Here is a 21,868-nt window from a genome sequence, read left to right as displayed (position 1 = left end):
CATCCAGGAAAAAATATATTTAAAATTTCACATACCTGAAGACAGAAATGAAGGGGGCACCATCTTGTTGAAACTAAATGTTTTGTAAGTTGGGGCCAACAATGTTTAGAATGATACGGCCAAGAAGCACGGCCTCATATTTCACTGCATTTAAATTTCCATCAACAAATATAGGCCCTATCAATCATTTACCAACAATACCTGTACTTGTTCATACATTTACTTTGACTGGATACTGAGTATGTGCCTCACGTTACCAGTGTGGTTTAACATTAGTCCAGTATCAACAATTATCTGATTTGGAAGTCGAGAGTTCCAGCATTCAAGTCCTAGTAAAAGCAGTTACTTTTATACGGATTTGAATACTAGATCGTGGATACCAGTGTCTTTGGTGGTTGGGTTTCAATTAACCACACATCTCAGGAATGGTTGAACTGAGACTGTACAAGACTACACTTCATTTATACTCATATGTATCATCCTCATTCATTGTATGAAGTAATACCTGAACGGTAATTCATGGAGGTTAAACAAGAAAATACCTACAATTATGGTGATTTACTTCACCATTTAGAAAAAAATGTGTCTTTATCACTAAAAACTTTGTTATTTTATAAACTAGGATCTACAAAAATACTGTTCATCATAATTTCACAGAACTCAAGTCTTTGATCATAGTCGAATTTCATTAAGTTTTTGTACCAGATGAATTTTGAAGGGTTTGAAATAACACTTTTTTATGTTCAAATTGTTGAACTTTGACTAATGTTATGTTCTCTTGCTGCTATACAAGTTGAGGAATGAGAATTATCAATAACAATATCGGCATTATTTCTAACAATTTGTTGCAGCTATTATTAATGCTCCCTGTTTCTTCAAATTGTTTGATGGTTTTTGAAACGTCATTATATGACCTAACTCTGTCACCAAAACCCCTCATTAAAAGTTTTACCTTCTTTTGTTCACTAAGCGACATGATAGCAATGTTAGCAGGTAGCACAGAAAAAAATATTACAAAAAAGATGTAAACAACAAATGTGGTAAAGGTAGACAAAATCAATTAGCCAACCGATCACAATAAATTCTCATGAGAAACTTACGGTGAAGTAATGAAATTCTCTAAGTGGAATAGGACATAATGAAGTAAGCTTCATTTTTACAATAATGGTTACAGATGGTCAAAGATCAGCATGATTAACTGATAGTATTTTTATGTACTCATTAAATTGAAACAAACAATTTTAAAATTTAAAGTAAAGTTTAATTCAATTTAATTTTATTATTTGAATTTATTAAATTATTAATTTTCAAAATCCAAACTTTATCCCACCGCCATTTTGGTTACAGACATCGTACCAACTATTTATTTATACCGTTTTTCTAGTCTTAAAGAGACATTTAAAATATATGCAACCCTGGGCCACTTCTCAAGAAGGGGTTGAAATTCTATTTCTTATCAGAAGTTGACTGATACCTTATCCGAAAGTTACAGTATTCTATCTGGAACAGTTTTAAAGTTGTTGAAGGGTTTCTATACTTTTGACTTTCTCTGTACCTTAGATCTATCTTTACAGACATTATTTATACTATCTCAACTAGTTACATCTCTATTTTAACCACAATTTTATCTTTTTAGAACCTTTATACTTTCCTTTAAGTATTGGTATTAAGTTATAAAGGTCAATCCAAATAACCCATAGATCTTTTTTTATATTTTCACTCTTCTACCTAGGGTTTCCTTTCCTACCTTAATTAAAAAGTTAACTATTAATTTTCTACAGTAAATGTTTTAAGCACCATTTCTTGGCTTATGTTAGGGTTCTGGAACTACATTTTTCTTTAATTTTTGTTCATTCATATCTGCTGCTTAATAGTGCAACAGATGGACGAAGCAGGAGCGATCTAAAATGCCGAATAGCACAAGCTAAACGAGCCTTCAGTAAGAAATATAATTTGTTTACATCAAAAATTAATTTAAATGCCAGGAAAAGATTTTTGAAAGTGTATGTTTGGAGTGTCGCTTTATATGGAAGTGAAACTTGGACAATCGGAGTATCTGAGAAAAAAAGATTAGAAGCTTTTGAAATGTGGTGCTATAGGAGAATGTTAAAAATCAGATGGGTGGATAAAGTGACAAATGAAGAGGTATTGTGGCAAATAGATGAAGAAAAAATAGATGCATTTGGAAAAATATAGTTAAAAGATGAGACAGACTTATAGGCCACATACTAAGGCATCCTGGAATAGTCACTTTAATATTGGAAGGACAGGTAGAAGGAAAAAATTGTGTAGGCAGGCCAGATTTGGAATATGTAAAACAAATTGTTAGGGATGTAGGATGTAGAGGGTATACTGAAATGAAACGACTAGCACTAGATAGGGAATCTTGGAGAGCTGCATCAAACCAGTCAAATGACTGAAGACAAAAAAAAAATAGTGCAACTTTATTTCTCATACATGTTTCAATTTGAACTATAAATAAAAAAACCTTACGATTTTATCCTGAACAAAATTTAAAACTAATTTAATCAGTAAACGAGGAGTTTGTCATAATAAACAACCATTTTAATGATCTAAAGGTACCGTCTAATAAAAATAGAATATTAATAATATATTAAAATAGAAGTCTAGGCAGAAGCTAATAATAAATCTGAAATGTTATGACTTTAGAACATGCAATGTAGTACTTACAATACAGTATTGACAGTATTATAATTGTATGTATACCCTTGCATTTTAATGCTTACAGAATTTTATTAAACACTAACTTAAATCAATGTTATATGAGTATTTTTTTGAAAGCTGCTTTTTCAAATTATAATTTTTTGGTTTAAGTAACTGATTCTGAAAATTTGTTTTTATAATTTAATATTAACAGAACTTCTTTAGAAGTTGGTGAGAAACAAAATACTGTCTTCATATTTAGATAAACAAATAAATACATTATTATTAATAATTAAAATTATATAACCAGATATACTTCATAAAAATAAGAACACTTACCTTACATATTTGTCTGTAGCACTTTCGGAGTTCACAGCTCCATTACATAATATGAAATACAAATTACACATAACGATATTATAAATTATTGTCAATTATTTTTATAATAATATATAAAATCAAATTATTAAAAATGTCAGTATATATATATATATATAGTCAAAATTGAAAACATCATTTATCTACCATGGTACAATATGAATATATATATATATGTGTGTGTGTGTGTGTGTGTGTGTGTATGTATGTTACTTTATTGAAATTAACCTTTTTAAGATTCATGTTATTGTGCTCTGCTAAATTATATTTTTAATTCTTAAAATAAACCACCTAGTACATAATATAACGGACATATTTAACCATGAAAGTACTTTTGCAGAAAACCACATCCCTAGTCATGATTGAAATATTTAATTAAAAATAATAAAATTGTGTATTAATTTATTATATGAGTGCTGCTACCTGTTGCAGTTTTTATAAGACTGTTGTCACCCTCAACTCGTCTGATAGTTTATCAAATTAAAATTTTGTTTATATAAATATTAGAAATTAATAAAGATGACATAAAATTAAATATGTTAGAAAAATATTACATATATAAATACAAACAAAATTTCAATTTGTTAAGACATCTTATAAAAACTGCAACAGATAGCAGCACTATAATAAATTAATACTCGGTTTTCATTATTTTTGTATCTTTAATATGCAGTTTAATTAATTATCTCAATGATTGAGGATGCAGGATGGTAAAAATATACTAATAAATGAAACATTAACACAGTAATTGGACAAAATTACACTGGATGGTATGTTTGAATTATTTTTAAAGATTGTTTGAAGAGGTCATCTGGAAGCAAACTTGCCTGTATCTAGAAAGCAAGTTAATAATGAACTCAAAAACTGTAAACATTGTTTTGTCTTTGTGATTTGTTCCTATAAACCACTAAAAGTGCTACCTAATAATTTTTAATTCACAATGAATGAAACAAAATACCATAACATGACATGATTTTTCATTTTAAATGACTTCCTTTTTAAAATCGATAAGTTATAATAATATTTATCTATGCATTTAAAAAATGTTAAGAGTACATATTGTTTTGTGTAGTACAAGTACCAATTTTCTGAAAATAGACAAAATATTTACAAGAATTAATGCCCACAGATTTAATAGAAATTCTAGAAAGGTAATCTAGAAGCATATTTTAAAAAAGACCGAAATTGCGCGGGATGGAGAAGAATGATTATTTTATTAAAATTTTGATGGGTTCTGAACATTCTGGATTATAACAAAACCTGTGCAATGAAGTTTTTTCTGTTAATTATGCAAATTTTCATTGACTGTCATTCTCGGCAATCTCGTTGAATCCAGAATTCCTCATGCTACCTTATGTCAAATTCTAACACACACTTGGCAAAATAACCAAAAATATTTGGGAAGGGGTAAGTAAAAATAAATAAATGAAATCCCATAGATTTATGAAATTATCAGTAAACAATTTTAATTTGTCATTGATATTGTGTACAAAATTGGAAAAGATTGTATTTCAGAGAGGATGAAGTTGGATAAAGAGTTTTATATTTTAGGACACACTCCAAAAGTCCCAGGAAATTTAACTTTTCTGTTATATATCTGACCTTAGTGAAAAATTATGACTCCTCACTGACTTGATCTTGATAAACTATCATTACCTGATTACTTAGAAAACAGATCTGGTAGCATTATTCATTAAGAAGAATTTAGAAAAAAATTAAAAAAAGATTATTTTGATTAAAAATAGTAATTGGGGGGGGGAAGGAAATAAGAAAGCTTAAAAACCCAATCTGCATATGCAAAGAACATATACAATCATTTTTTATCAAAGATATATATATATATCATTTTTATGTATTTCTTTACATAACATTTACCTTAAATTAACTAATTTAATTCTTTAAAATAAAATCCATATTGTAAGACATGGTTATTCAGTAACCTGTACAAATGATATATATTTCATTTAATGGGTTTTTCTGAAGTAAAAGTTTGGGAATTAGGAAGAGATAAAATTTACAGTCTGTCGTGGTTATTCAAAACATCCCGGTATTTTAACTGCCGTCCAATGGCCGTACGTATTGTCGGCTTTGTAGTTCCGGTTGAATATTTTTGTTTGTAATATAATAAGATCAGTCATGTGCCGTATGTATCTAATAAATATTTTTAATTTCTATTTAACTTTTTATATTTAGTAATTAGTGTATATGTAGTCTAAGGATTTGTTTATGTCATAAAACACCCTTCAAACATTGCCATATACATGGTTACTTCAATAGTAAAAGTTCGATAAAAACGGCTGTTGCAGGCCACATTTCTAGGTGTTTCTTTCGGTGTTAAGGCAGAGGATTATTATAGTTATTTATTACATTCAATTCTCGTGTAGCTTGTTATCCGTAAGAAATTCGTATTTGGATTTGATGCCAGTAACATTTAGCAGACGTATCCTGTTTCAGTAACTGTTTAGAAATTAATATTTATGTAATGGCGTGTACCACAGGCGGTGTAGGTGAGTTATATCCATGTTATCTATATCCTTTTACTTTTAAATTGTTTTACGTGATTTTATGTTACGGTATTTGATTCATGAATTTACTGATTATGGCCGTAATACTTAAGTTTATTTTTTTTATAATTTATGGTTATGAGCGCCCCCATCGGCGTGATACAGATATTTTCATATCGTTTTGATGTAATGTAGAATGACAAAAACTTTGTTGCATACATGTTTTACTCAATTTAGTTTTAATTTATTTTGTGTAATTTATCAGTTAACCGTGCCAATTTTTTTATTTTTATTAAGTTTTTGTTAGGTCAAACAGAAAAGCTATTTTCATTAGGTTACTGCAGAATGTTACGTTAGCCGTTCGGTGCAACGTAATGTACATTAGATATTGTAGGGTTTCACATATCATTTTTTCCTTTCCCACTTATTGACAGTGAAAAATTAAAAGATTTACTTGCAGTGTTACAACGTTTTCAATTTAATGAAAGTTTAGATTTATTATAGTTTTTCCTATATTGTGACATTTTTGAGTTCTGATTTGAGAAACCTTACCTATAATTATGTTTAGTTATTTTTTGTGGAGAGTATCCAGAAACCATTAAGCATGCGGTTAATGATTAATATTTTATCCTATTTATTGGTTCAATTTATTTTAACATAGTTTATTTTAAATATGCCTAAAAGGCTTTGTTGTTTTCTAAAAGAAGACTGTGAAATCATGCTTTCGAATTCAGTTTCTGAGAACAGGTTCGAAACCTTTGTAAAATTTATTGTTTAATATTAGTTCATGTGTCATTTTATGAGTACTCACATTCTTATATTCAGTAAAGAAAATTATTTCATTTACTGTACAAATAACTGTTAATCATGACCTAGGTCATAATTTTCGTTTTAAAAGATTGATTATTTTAACAAGTGACCTGAATTTTTATTTTAGTGAGCAGTATTGTATGGGAAGTGGTTCTTTCTGGTTTGTGATTTATTTTATCTGTATGTACTTCAATAATAAATTTTGCAGTTACATCAGCTAGTGTAATTTTATAATTTTTTGTTGTGTTTTTCTACTTTATCATTTATTATCTTTGTATTTTGCTACAGAATTCATAACACTACTGCTTTAGAGATTTTTGTTGTAATTTATTTTCCAGTTTTTGCATATTAATATTAGGTGACATGCCAGTTAATTTTTTTGTTGTCAGTTAGCGTTAATGGATTAGTCAAAATTATTTATAAAATAATATTTAATTTTGATTTTAATTTTAAACAGTAATTAAGAAAATTGTTGTCTAGTGGTGCCACGCAACTTCCGCCTGTTGGAAGAGCTTGAGCAGGGTCAGCGTGGTGTTGGAGATGGAACCATTAGTTGGGGTTTAGAAAATGATGATGATATGACATTGACACATTGGACTGGGATGATAATTGGGCCACCAAGGGTAAGTTAATGGAGTTATTTTTGTTCAGTTTGTATGCTGTTCTATTGTGCTGTCAGTTCGTTGTGATTTTTTTTTTCTATTTAAAAGTAACATGTTTTTAATTGATTTAGTAATGTCCTAAATTTGTAAGGACTTCAGAGAAAAATTTAATAATAGGCTAATCTTGTGTATTTTTTAGATCACTTTTGTTCAAATCATTCCTTCTTAGAGAAATATATAAATAAATTTAGTGGAAATATTGTAGCTATACACAAAATTTGATTTTTTTTTAAATATTGCCTACTGCTTAGTACTTTCCGTCACTAATATTGCTAATAAAAATATATATTAGTGGAGACAATGCTTAGTGTGATAGAATAAAATTGTTTACTTCTGATTGAATTGCTTACTATGTTAACTCATTTGCTATCATGTTATATGTGAAAAGACATGGTTATTTATTACTTAAAAAAACCATGAAATGACCTGCCTAAAAGTTCTTATTACATCAAACAGTTCTTTTGCAGACAAAATATAATTTTTTCTTTCAGTGTGTGCATTTTAATAGTGACATGACATAATTATACAAAGGAAAAAATAGTGTGACAATAATTGAAAAATACAAGTGATAGTTTAATTAAGTTTAGTTTGTTGCTAATCTGTGAAAATTATCATCAAGAGCAGTTCATATATTTTTTGGAAATAGCTTTTATGTTGTGTTTCGATTTCTTCCTTGTTTCCTCCTTATCTTTATGTTCTTCGTTTATTTGCCGCCGTAATAAACTCATCTATCTAAATAATTATTTTTGTTTCATTCAATTGCATTATTTTTGAATTTATGCCTCCATCTATAAAATTGCCTTTATATTAGACTAACTTATTAGAATTATGAGCACATTATTCTTCAGAATGCATCTGAAAGCATTGATTCTCAAACTTTTTCGCCCTCCGTCCACATTGAGAATCAAATATTTTATAGCACCCCCCCATATTTTTATACTTACTTTCTGTTAAAAATAATAATTGCAATTGCTGTTTTTAAGAGCGCATCTTATTTTTAAACATGGCATATCCTATTTCTGAGTTGAAACTTAGATTTTAAATGAGAACAATTAAAATGCATTTTTAATCATATTTGGAAGTATTTTTATTAAAATTGCTTTCAAAAAAAATTACAATTGTATCTTCTCACAGATTTTTTTTTTAATTTGATGATTTTTGAAATCTGAAATATACTGTCAAAAATATTAGTAGAGTATTCTAGCTTTATTTTTTTATTCATCTCTCTAAGCCTCTTGGTGGCAAAATTAAAGTAGTTTGAATATAATCATTTTTTTATCATAAATATAGGTGTCCCTTGAATTTTTGTACTAGTGTAGTAGGTATTTAATTTTAGTTTGAAATATCAGGAAAACATAATTTTTTCTTGTTTTTTTAAACAGCCATCACCTTCCTAGACTGTTGGAACGCCTCCAGTGCCCACAAGGGGGTGTTATCGCTCACTTTAAGAATGAATGGTCTAATGCATGAAATGGATGAACATTCTAAAATGTACTGCTTGACTTTTGCTCAACTGTGTTCATTGTGAAGGTTATAGATGTTGTTTTGAGTAAACTGAGCCTCATCAGTAAATAAAATTAATCTCTGCAGTTGGCATCATATCTCCCATTAAAGCTCATCGTGGTAAGAATCAGGGGGGGGAGACCAGAACGCCACTAGTCAGCATCATATTCAACCAGTTGCAATATTGCAAACTCATCGATTAGGGTAAGAATAAAGCTTGTTAACAAAGTGTCCTCCATACCATAGACTGGAAACTCCAAACTGCCGGAAAAATCTTGTGTACCAACACCCAGTCTGTGTTTAGTAGCCTTGATAATGGTTTCATCAATATTATCTTGAGGGGGCAGAATTATTGTGGTGAGTACTAATGTGTGGAAGTGAGGTACCTGTTTCTTGCAGCTATGCAGTGTAACATTAATTGTTTTAGGATTTGGAACTGGCAGTTAGGAAAATGTTTTTGATATTCTGCAGCAGCAGTTGCATTTCCACCACATACTGTTGTAAAGATAAATACAATGTTTGTATATCCTTAAGTCATAAGTAGCATAGGCATTGGTGCAGTATGCCACGAACTAAAACAAACAGGTACGCATGCTCTCTCACACACACACGCACACTTAATTAAACTACTGGCAACTAAACTGTACTACAACAATTAAACTGGCAATTAAACTGTACTGGCAACAATTCACTGCAGTAATAATTTGTGTTAACCAACTTACTTATAAATATACTCAATATATTTATTGAGAAATCATAATTTCTCAAATTTACAATTTGGCAGAGAATTCAGGAAAGATAAACTTTATTATCTAAATAATACTAATATTTGTTTTTTATTTTATTAATTCTTTAATTTTGTTTTTATATTTAATACAACACTATCTTTTATATCACTGCAGTTTGTAGGAAAGCAAACATACTTTGTATGTGTAATCCCTTTGCTTTCATATGGTAAATATTAGTAATAAAATCAAATTTCTTGAATTTGTGTATTTGTTATTTATTGGGCAATTTTACATCAATTTTCTCAAAATTAAATTCTCTTAATGTTTTGATGTAGATTTTATGCATGTAATAGTCAGTTAACAAACTTTTGTATTATAAACATAACAATTGTGTTTTTAGACAAATTTTTTTTTTTTACATTGTAATTATGAAAACTACTGTAGGTGTGGTTCTGGAACCTGTTTTATTCAATTTTTCAGGTCAAAAACTATTAGAAACCATAAATTTTACTCCTTAATTTGGTTTCCCAGAATTCCAATATGGTATTGGCCAGGAATCAGGGTGAAATCTTTCGCTAGCTGTAAATTGCTGTATGTTTCTGGATACATGTTTATATGAATGTTTTTCATTATTTTCATTAATAGAATGAACTTAAAAAGCTCCAGTAACACTATTTGAATTACCCTGTATATTTATATTATGTAGTGAACTATGTGTTTCTCATTTTGTTATACATTTCTGAAGTTTTAAAATATTTTAAACAAGGAGGCTAGAAATAAGCCTCCTTGTTTATTTGGTTGTGTGTATAATGCACTTAATGTGCTCAGTAAGTACACTATATGTATTCTTACATAGACATAAATGTGTTTAGTTATTTACTTTTTAAAAAGTCTCAGGAAGTACAACACACACCACAGTATTATTAATTCAGTATTTTACATGTGGTTTATATACACAAATTTCACAGCACCTTTTACATCTCATAGATCAAGGACCCACACATAATAGCTGTGAAAATTTCTTTGAAATGCTTAATTTCATATATTTTTAACTTAAGATGCTTTTTTAATTATTTTTTCCAAGTTTTTCTACTCTTCATTATGCTGATATGTATTTATAATATAGTCCTTTCTTTTATTTTGTTTTCAGTTCCAATTACTTAAATATTTTTCAAAAAAAATTCCCAGTGAAAGTTAAAAATTGTGATCAGTTTTCTACTAATATTCATTTTCATATTTATAATGAATTTCAAATATTTTCTAATATTTATGAGTATTTCATTATTTCTACTAATTTTTTTAAAATCGATTATGTATAATTTGAATGCATTTTTGATAAGGACAAATAGCTGTAACGTAACATTAATCTAGTTTTGTTTCCTCAATGTAAAAAGATTGTCATTGTTCTATGTAAGTAGCGAACTCCCCTTCCTCTTTTACATATTTTCTTTGTAATGCCCTTACCATTCCACCTGTTCTGTTGATACTATCCTAGATAAATATTCTAATGTCATTTTGCCTCATCTCTCAAGAGCTGCCCTCAGCATGACTTAAAAAAAATGAATCTTCAGTACAGATAGTACTTGCTCCAGCCCCTAAATGATAACCTAGGGTATAGTTCTAATATATCAGCTCTCCTTTTTAAATCTGTTTCAATTGTGTTTGAGGTGTCAGTGTTGTGCAACAAAAGGTTAATTTTTCTGTTTTGTTTATTCATACAATTTTACCACTGATTAATTTCCTAGATGTATTAATTCTGTATAACATAATCTGTGTTAATATTGGTAACATTAATTGTGATCTGACTTTGAAATCCTATTAAAGGGTCTTTGTGGATAATTTTTTTTTAACCTTATAGTGATGAATTCAGTGGTATATGTGGTTACAGGACAAGATATTGTTAACATAATAACAATGGGTGAGATTGTGGTTTAATATTGCAAGGAAAAAACATGTTGTCAGGAAGAAAAATGAGCATTATGACTAGTGGCTATAGTTGACTATACTATAGTGACTATATTTGAGACATATTTTTTAAGCAAGTTTTAATATAAAAATTGAAATAACCGAAATAGAAAAATCTTTATTATAACAAAATAAACTTATATATATTTATAAATATATATATATATATATATATATATATATATATATGATTTTTCTACTTATTTGCCATTCACTACAATACATTTTTGATTTTGGCTTACTAGCTTCATTATTCCATTATTGAAGAATTCTCCTGCCTGTGATTTAAACCATTTAATTACTCTGTTTTGCAGTTCCTCATCATTTTCAAAATTTTCTGATTCAAGGCATTGTTTTAAATGGAGATAAAGGTAATAATCACTCTATGCAAGATCTGGACTATAAAGCAGATGTTAGAAGATTTCCCAACAAAATTGTCGCAATTTTTCAGTGGTTTGGCTTGTCGTGTGAGGTCGTGCGTTATTGTGGAGAAACAAAAACTTTTAGTTGGCTTCCTGCACCTTTTTTTTTGGAATTGAACGTCTTAAGTTTTGTCAGCATTTCACAGTACTAACGGCATTAACAGTTCTTCCACGTTCAAGATATTCAATAGCCTTTCGGGATTGGTAAAAGCCACAGCCATAAACATTTTTCATTGAACTTTATCGCTTAAACCTTTTGGGGATGATGAATGCTGCTTTGTCTCAACATTTGAATAAGATATCCACATTTCATCAGTGGTCACATGTTTCCATAAACAATCACCTTCATTTTCCTAGTATCTCAAAAATGTTTGAGCTGCAGCAAGACTTTTTTCTTTGTATGTTTCTGTCAATATTTTTAGTGCCCATCTAGAACAAAACTTTCTGTAACCCAGTTTTTCAGTTAAAATGTTGTAAATTACTGATCGTAAAACAAAAGGAAATTCAGTTGATAACAGAAATAGTAAGCCTTCTTCTGTTTTCACAAATTTTTGCATTCCCCTTTTCAGTCAATTCATCTATAATGACAATCGAGTGACCACTACGTTCTTCGTTGTGAACATTCATTCATTCTTCCTCCATGAAACAAATTACACCATTGTCAAATTTTGCATTCACATGTAATTCTGGGTCTGTAAACATCGACATTTTCTCCATGAATATCAGCAGCAGATTTGTTTTTTGCCGATAGATAACAAATTACTGATCGCACTTCACAACTCGCAGGATTATTTATAGTAGCACTCATTTCAGTCAGGTTATACACAGCAATGAACACGAATAACATAAACTAATTGTTGCAAACAGATGATTGTTGATATAAAAAAACATGCTACACTAGCTACATTCTTACCACATCTAATGGCAGCAAATTGAAAACAGCCCTTATTTAAAAAACTTGCCTTGTATGTTAGGAGCAGTTGGAGAGGGGTTGGAGGAGCTCTACCCTACACTGGATCACTCTCCATCTGGGTTTTGTAGATAGATTTAAGTAATCCATGTTCATTGTAATTTAGAAAAATTTTAATATTCTTTTTTCTTATGTTTATAATTTGATTTAAATATAGTTTTCTTAATTTCCAGACACCTTATGAAAATAGAATGTATAGCTTAAAAATAGAATGTGGGCAGAAATATCCAGATGATGCTCCAACAGCCAGATTTGTTTCAAGAATTAACATGACATGTGTTAATAGTTCTACTGGGTTGGTAAGTTGCTTGAAGAAAACACTATCTATATGGTTATTTAGTAAGAATAAAATTGAGAATTATTTGATGTGGAGTGTTCTTAAAAAAAAATAAATATTAGAAATTAATATTTTTGTGAAATCAAATAATAATTTCACTCATTATTTTGAGGAAAATTATCATTTAAATTTCATCCCCCTAGACGTGATTTTACGCCTATTTTAATAAGGAAGATGGAAAATTTGGTGGATACGTTATAGGCGAGTAAATGTCTGTCCCTAAGGTAGCGATCAAATACAAGACCAGGTAATCTAGTAACTTGTGTGCTGCACAAGCTGGTTTGTCAGTGATAAAAAATTTGTTTTAATTTTCTTCTAATGATTATGAAATGAAAATTGGTTTTGTGAGACAGACCAAGGTTACAAAAATAAAGAACCTGAGGACATAATACCTACATGAATTTTTTCTGTTTAGACCCTACCCGGTGTGTACTATAGTGTGTATTTTTAAACTGAAATTTAATTTTGTATTGTCATTAAATTTGGTGGTTGATTAAATTAATTGATATAAAGATTTATAAACAGTATGCCTGGTCAACAGTGCACGCTTGTAAGTTAAATTCTTCAGGCTGGTGGAACTGGGGTTAAGCAATGCGTGATCTTCCGCAATCTTTAAAGGTCAATTGGAGTTTGTGTGTGTTGTTAAACATTTACCCATTTTTATATTATAGGCTACCAAATCTGCATGTGCCATAGGGAGCTGATTTTTTTTTTACTTTCTGTAAAATTTTTGTAATTTTACTTGTTAGTATTATCCCATTATTATATTGTTATTTTTTCTTAAATTGTAATCTTACTAGCTGCTATTTTATATTATTGCTTTTTGATTTCAGGTGTCTTTTATTTTATTTTTAAATATTTGACTTTGTTTTTCAGAATTTCTTTTTTATTTCCAAATGTTTATCTTTCTAGTAATCACTGCATGAAATTGTTCCCAAACTGATATGCTAGATGAATCCAGTTTTCACTTTCAAGTAGAATTTTTATTAAAAGTTCCCAAATTTTTATTATAGAATTAATCTTTAATTTTTTCAAGAAAATAACATTTAAAAAAAAATTATATTGTTATGCTAAAATAGTCACTTATCAGAGACAGTAGTTCTATTTCCAAAACTATAATTTCATACCAGAGAATAGGCTTATAAGAAATTATGGCTTATGGTTGTCAGACCATTGATTATAGATACAGTTTGATGTAATGTAATTGGGAAGTAGGTTCTTTTTAGTCGTATTGTTACAATTCGATCAGTGGGCTTTATTTATTTTTGTCTAGAGATTTTTTTTTAAGGGATGTACAGTTCAATCCAGAACTATTTAATTAGTTTAACATTCTTATGATAGTAAAAAATACTTTTATTTCTCGATGTTTATTTCTCCTTCTACATTTATCCCAGCGTTTCACTAGCACCTGGATACTCGCAGTTTAGAAAGATTTGTCTTTACGTCAAAACCAAGATAGGACTGACTGCTTCATGTTATTGTTGCTGTTGAAATGTTGGCTTCCCAGGAACAATTGAAGCGCCCGAACAGGTGAAAATCACAGGGCATGAGGTCCAGACTGCGCTGAAGTGTGGCAATAACTCCCAGCCAAGATCATGTAGTGTGCACATTGTGTGGTGGGCTTTATGCAGTTGTGCATTGTCCTGCAGAAACAGAACACCTTTAGTGATTGCACCAGGCTGTTTTTCTTGAAATCATTGTGCACATCTTGAAGAACTTAATATTGACTCCATGAGGTAGAACATTGAAGCGAATAATGCCATTTTTAACCAAAAAAAACTGAGACCATAACTTTGCTTACAGAAGCAATTGTTTAAAATTTTGTTGGAAGGTGGGTGAGTAAGCATGCTTCTACTGTTTTGATTCTGGGGTGAAGTGATGGACCCTGTTTTATCACATGTAACAATTTGAACAAGAAAAAGCGGCCTTTGTCAAAATGTTGCTTTAGTTCTTTGCAGAATTGCAATCTTCTTTGCTGATCAAAAGCAGAAAGCTTGGTACCCAGTGTGCACTAAACTTCTTCAGATGGTGGTTAATGATTTTGTTTACAGTTTGCACAGATACATTTATGCTTCTGCAATTTGCTAACAAGTTATCTATCGATTACATAGAAAACAAAAAAAAAATTGTGTATTTGTAATTGTATATGGTGGTTTTTAACTAATTTTGGGGTGCTGAATTCAAAAATGTTGTTTGTAGGAAATGAATTTTTAATGACATCCTACATCCTAAATTTTTGTACTTTTCTAACAGCTTATTAACAAAAAAAATGTAGTTTTCATCATTTCTGTTGCCTAACACCACCACCATCATCTCTGAAGGACTTCCATGCAGCTAGTTTACATTCACTAAGTATTGTCAAAAGTTGAGTCCTTAAGCAGTTTCTTGATTTGTAGAACAAATAAGTATACCCCTCCTTGAACTTAGCATCACTCAGTTTAGGAACTTGGATCCTGTCCATCTTTGTCTAGTGCCTTAAAAAAATGTTTCATGAGTCCAAGTTTTATGTGAAGTGTGGCAGCAGTTTTATTTTACCACTCTCAATTAGTAATAAATGCTTTACAGTTATTTCACCAACCACAGACTTCTGCCGTAATGACAAGTTCTTTACTTTGCGATGACTTACCCTAAAGACAAAGAAAAGCAACATTTCGTAAACCCACCTTGTAAATCAAGAAGTAACACAACAACTTTCAGATCTCTGAAAGTTAAAAATATACTCTTTGTATTTTATTGCTTTTAATATTGATTCCATAGTTTCATATCATCTGCATGAGCTAATGGAATAGATGGTCTGTTAACATTATGCTATAAAACTGCTTTCATGTTAACTGTAGAAAAGTCAATAAAAAGATGTCAATCTTCAGAGATACACTGTATTCCAAGCTCTTTCATCAGTAAAAATGCACAATGGATTTTTATTTCGTGTTCTAAACATAGTAACTTTTGTTTTTTCTGCTAAAAATTCCACTTTTACAACCTAAATCTCAGAAGTTCATCTTGCTGCTTTGATAACATTAAATCACCCACTAAATCATTAAGTTCATGTTGTTGAATTAAATGAGGAGATTTCTTATCAGATACAGGAAGAAATTCTACATCTTTTACATCATCTGCTTCATTTTCAGATTGTTCTTCTAGCACTGTTCGATTAGATGGTGGTACAGGTAACTCCTCTCCATATGGTACTGGCAACTCCTCTCCATATGGTACTGGCTTTAGAGCTGAGGATACATCTACATATTCTATGAACTTTCTATTTTTTGAATGAAAATCCAAATATATTTTTCACACAAAAGTAGCAGTCTGTGAAGTGGTCCTTAGGTTCATGCCAAACCATCAGTATAGCAAATGGCATGGATTGTTGTTTCCGATTCAGCTATTCAATTAGAGTTACTGAGCATGATATGTAAATAACATAAGGTGTCAGATTTGAACTTGATCCCGAATGCACAATCAAAATAAAATTTATAAGCTGATTTTATCAATTCAGAATTAGTCTTTCTTTATGATTTAGGCATAAATTTACCACGGACAACAAAAATTGTGTGGATGATTTGAACATCCACAAACTTTTGCAGAAGCCATGCTGTAGCAAATAAAAACAAGAAAAATCGTAAAGAAGTTGGAGACTTTACAATTAAGAAGAAAGAATATCATACCTATTCATTTTAGATTGAACACAGAAAGGAATAATTCAAGAAGTCCCACTCACTCAGTGATTGAGATAAAGGACATTATTTACCACACAGGCCATTATCAAGGAAGGAAACTCAAAACCTTTGTGCCCAGTTTTTTTATATATTCACAAAGGAAAAATGGCAATGTTATTAAAGGAATGTTTAAAAAAGGTCTTAAATTTGATTGAATTCATACCAAATAAACTTTAAGGTTTTAGCAGATTATAAAAGTGTATTTTTGCAAATGTCTGAAGAGCGAGGAGATGATTCCTTCAGTTCTTATGGATTGGAAATGGAGATGAAGTAAGAATTTTTAGACATAGGTAGGTAGTGTTTTGGCGTTACCTGCAGTCAGTTTCAATTTAATGACAGTGGTTAATTATTATCTGGACAAAGTTGAAAAATATCTTTGAGAAAAATCACAATCTTATTCATTGGATACTGTTGAGAAATTACATATCTTTTATGTTGACAATTGTATCACTAGTGCTATATAGCTTAGCCTGTAGGAGGCTCACCAGTTCTAAAGAGAAGCTACAGCAGTTTTTGAAGTTTTTAAATTTGAATTAAGACAATAGGAGTACATAGGAAGTGCATCTCCATCTACTACGGTCTCGTTATTCGGAATACTCTGATAAAAAAAGAACATTGTAAAAATCAATCCAAACTTAAACTGTAATGAAGAGTTTCAATCTGAAAGTAGTAACGAGATGAAAATTACTTTCCTTACCTCAGTGAGTGTATGATCTTTAGAATCCTCTGCACCCATCGCTCTAATACCTAAGTTGTTACTACAACATTTTTGGAATGAAAGGCGATTGGGATTCTGCATGGAGAGATCTGAATTCCATTTCAAGCATGGTTGAAAGGCATCTCTGTTTCAAGTGAAATAAAAAATTTCATTTTGGATTCATGGAGAGGGGAACATCATCAAGTCTGTGTGATGCCAGTCAGCACTGTTATATTACTGCAATTTTTATGTAATTTGAGTGTATCCAGAGCTTACAAGATCAGCTTATTCCAGCAAGATTTCACGTAGCCCCCATAAAGAAGCAACTAATTCCCAGATTCACCATTGGAATCTAAGCTTTCTTCAGATATCAGAATTAGGAACAGTTGGAAAATATTATTGAACAAATTCCAGTACGGTTCTTTCTTGGATAAAAACTAAGGATCTTGGGCAGTATTTGTCATAAACAAATACAAGAAATTAGAGGGTTAACTGGTAGGTTAAATTGGAATCATTTACCTGGACGTGTAAGCCCTGCTGATCTTCCTAATCGTGATTTCTTTCCATAACACTTTCTTCTTTCTAGATGGTGGGAGGATCTTTAATAAATGAAAGGTCCTATTAGTTCAAGTTTTCAGTTTCCTATAATGAAGAACAGAAGAAAAAAGTAAAATGCCAGTAACTGTGAGACTGGATGCTGTTAACAATATCAATTAGTATTATAAATACTTCTCCTTTTATACAAAAATACCAAGAACAATAGCATGGAATTTCAAATTTCTGAGTAATAGTAGTCTTCCAAATTACCAAGTCGAAGAAATGGAAACTGTAATGCTGGTAGTTGTGCAAAAGGAGTCTTTTTCTTTTAATAAAAAAAGTTGGAAGTCAGAATTTGCAGAAGCTTTCCATATGGAAGGTTGATAATAGTCAAGCAAACCAGTTATCAAGCCTGCCTTCTTAAAACTGCTCAATTGATTTCTAATTAAAATCTGAGCTTGATGATAAAAATACATGTATGTAACAAGCTGCAGACACACACAGTTCATGAATAAGTGGTGGTGAATTTTCATTCAGCAAAACTGCTTAGAGATTTCTGTGAATTTCTGGAATATCATATATGTCAAGTTAGTATTTATTGTAAAAACAAAACGTAAATAAAAATTAGTTAATTCGCCTTAAATGCTTTTTAAGTTTCCGTTTCAATAGGCTAGGATGGAAAATCCACTGATATTGACTGGAAAAAAGAATATGATAGTTATATTAATGGTGTGGTTCTCCCATTTTTTTTTTCATTCTAGAAAGTAGCCAGATTTCCATGTTTGAAAGTATTGCCTTTTTACATTACTTAAAAAAGATCTCAAGGCTCATATTTAAGGTTTAATTATTTACTTTTAGAGACTGAAGGTGCTGATGTATTCACACACTCTAGTTGAGTATTTGTACATTTGTACAGGATTGAGTTTGTTACTTGTAACATTGGCATAACGGAAAAAAGTGTGTATCATTAATTTGTGATTAATAAAATAAAATGCAGATGAAACTATTACACGTTTGATGCAGTCATATCCCACTCAGAAATTAAATGGATTAAGTGTATAAACAGATATAAAGTGAAACTTTTTACAGCCTCCAAAACTTACAGCGTTCAAGTCCTAGTAAAGCCAGTTATTTTTACACGGATTTGAATACTAGATCGTGGATACCGGTGTTCTTTGGTGTTTGGTTTCAATTAACCACACATCTCAGGAATGGTCGAACTTAGAATGTACAAGACTACACTTCATTTACACTCATACATATCATCCTCATTCATCCTCTGAAGAATATTCTAAACAGTAGTTACCGGAGGCTAAACAGGAAAAGAAAGAAGCCTCCTAAACTTGTCTAAGGTTTAATTAAGTTTTGACATGATTTTCATAATTTGTTGTAGGTTTCTGTCTACATACAAGTTATGTATTTCCGTATTTTATCTTTTAGTAAATTTTTTTGTTAATATTGTAAGTAATCTTTTCAAAATAGTGTTTTGATATAATTTTTGTAATTTATTTTTTAGGTTGATAATAGAGCCGTACCAGTTCTTGCAAGATGGCAGAGAGATTATACGATCAAATCAGTTCTTCAGGAATTGCGCAGATTAATGACACTTAAAGATAATATTAAACTTTCCCAACCACCTGAAGGAAGTGCATTCTAGCCGCTACAAAAAAAAATAATATTTTTGTCCTCTCACTTATACCTGTCTAGACAAAACGATCGGTTTTATGGGTCACTGTATTAAACCGTTTTATGTTCCATTAAATAAATATTAATATTATTTATTAATAATTAATATTTATGAAAATATTTAAAACTGTTTAAACTTTAATTATTAAAAAAAAATATACTTTCCCACACACATGAATGTATTGCAGAATAATACATTCTCTAAAAAAGCAAAATATATATATATATATATATATGGTACTACTAATTAATTATAAATAAAAATTAGTTATATTTACCAGTAAATAAATACCTTTGTATTATGTTTTAACAAATTATTTATACCTGTCTTGTTTTAATTATTGTTTATTGCTTATTATACCACATTATGAAATTGCAATTAATTATTACAAATCGTATTGTAATAATATAATTTGACTAATTATTATTATTTTTTTCTATAATAGTAATAATATCATGTTGACCATGTATACAATTTAATTATTTTGTAGATTGCTTATACATTGTAAGAAATCCCCTTATGGTATAAACAATCTTTATAAATAATATTTTGTTGGTTTTTATTTCTTAATACATTCCTCTTTTTTTATTTCTCTAGACATTCACTCCTGATGTATGTATAATTGAATTAATTTTCTGTGTGTGAAATTGTAAGTATATTTGGTGCAATTTTCTGTTGCACTTAGAATGTTGCATTAAGATATTTTTGTATAGCAGATGAGACTTTTTTCACATGTGTGAAAATAGTCCATGCAAGTTAATTCACAGTTACCTAATAATGATTTGGCTTGATTAGTTATTTGCTGATTAGGAATGTTATGTAGTTATAAATTCCTATGTAATCCCAGAAAAACATTAATGTTAGACAAAAAAAATTATTACTCTGGAAGGTATTTATATTTCAAAGTATTCGATATGTAATATATTACCTTAAAAGAACTGAAAAACCTTCCCCTTTTTCAAGAGCCTGGATACCTGCCAAGCCATAATTCACAGACATGCCGTTTTCTTTGGGCATATTATGAATGATTTGGAGAGTTCTGAGCAGCAACAAGGGGCCCCCACTTACCTCCTTGGGGGCAAGGAGGTAGCTCCTTGGGGAGCTACCCTTATCCTCATCTGCCCGAATATCAGCTATTGCTGTTGCCTTTCTTCCGCAAGATACTTTCACTCATAGTTTCTATTGCCTTCCACAAGGCCTTGCTGAGTAGCAGTTGCTCCATTAGGTTTCCTGCATTTAACTGCCCTACTACAGTGTAACAATGCTGTCTCTCCTCAGCCCACCTTTCACACTCAGAGAATGTGTGTTCCACTACCATATCTTTCTGCAGTAGGAGCACACCGAATCTGTTCCTTTTAGCCAAGTGTTAAATGTACCATGGCCTGTCAGGAGCTGCGTTAACCAAACGTTTTATAAACATGTGCTCCTGACCCGCCTTCTGATATTGGGGATGATGTCAAAGGTCCACCTCCCACATTGACTTGCTCCCATCTCTCCTGCCACCTTGTCACTAACTTGTCAAAGGCTTCTTCCTTAGTGTCACCACTTAACTTTTCCACTCATTCAGCTACTCAAGTTTAACTGGAGGCATCCCTCTGTTGAAAACCACCTCTGTAGTCACCGTCCTATATGCGGAGGCTATTCTAAGAGCCAGCTTCCATTGTGTTGCTACTGGTATGTAGTTATATTCATTTCACATATAATGAAATTCGTGGAAGTGAAGTCCAGAAAAAGTAAGTGCTGCTGTTACCTGTATTGACATGCAAAAGTAAACTTGCAAATAAAGAGTTGTTTGAAAATTTGTACATTGCATTTTCTGAAGATAATCATTTTATTTAGTAGTGATGCGATGATTTCAATTATATGATGTGTATAAAAGCTAGAAATAATTGTCTATCATAACTATAACATGCAAGATATGTATCAGCATTACAGCAATGGCCTTTGAAAAAATAGATTACAGTAGTTTATGAAATGTAAAACCATTGCTGGGTGGATGTTTGTTTACACAACAATGGAATTCATAGACAAACAAAAAGGTCCTTTCAATAAATTACACTGGTCAATATAAAATTGGAACTGAAAAGGAAATTGATGTTATAGTATTTTATATGCTGAATCTGAATATGTATTTCAAAACAAATTTATTTGTTCCATCAGTCATGGAACATGTAAGTTAGCACGTATGTATGGTTGCTTATTCACATCTGATTTATATTGTAATGCATGCTGTAAACTTGTATATGATACATAACAGTTGAATGATGTCAAGCCATGTCGTGAGTCAAGTA

General features: G+C 30.5%; 1 protein-coding gene across 2 annotated transcripts; it reads left to right on the top strand.

Annotated features, from left to right (window-relative positions):
* The first annotated feature begins 5,070 nt into the window (after positions 1–5,070).
* On the top strand, positions 5,071–19,566 carry Uev1A (Ubiquitin-conjugating enzyme variant 1A). Of its 2 annotated transcripts, none has more exons than XM_075369998.1 (4): positions 5,071–5,185; positions 6,837–6,979; positions 12,780–12,905; positions 19,407–19,566. In XM_075369998.1, exons 1-4 carry the CDS (start codon positions 5,179–5,181, stop codon positions 19,545–19,547), a joined length of 417 nt encoding a protein of 138 aa, XP_075226113.1. In that variant the 5' UTR covers positions 5,071–5,178; the 3' UTR covers positions 19,548–19,566. The 2 variants fall into 2 exon arrangements, with proteins under 2 accessions (XP_075226113.1, XP_075226112.1); XM_075369997.1 differs by lacking the exon at positions 5,071–5,185 and adding an exon at positions 5,312–5,549.
* Positions 19,567–21,868: the final 2,302 nt, after the last annotated feature.

This window comes from Lycorma delicatula, chromosome 6 (assembly GCF_047948215.1).
Source record: "Lycorma delicatula isolate Av1 chromosome 6, ASM4794821v1, whole genome shotgun sequence".
Lineage (NCBI taxonomy): Eukaryota > Metazoa > Arthropoda > Insecta > Hemiptera > Fulgoridae > Lycorma > Lycorma delicatula.
This window is presented reverse-complemented; position numbering and strand designations above follow the sequence as displayed.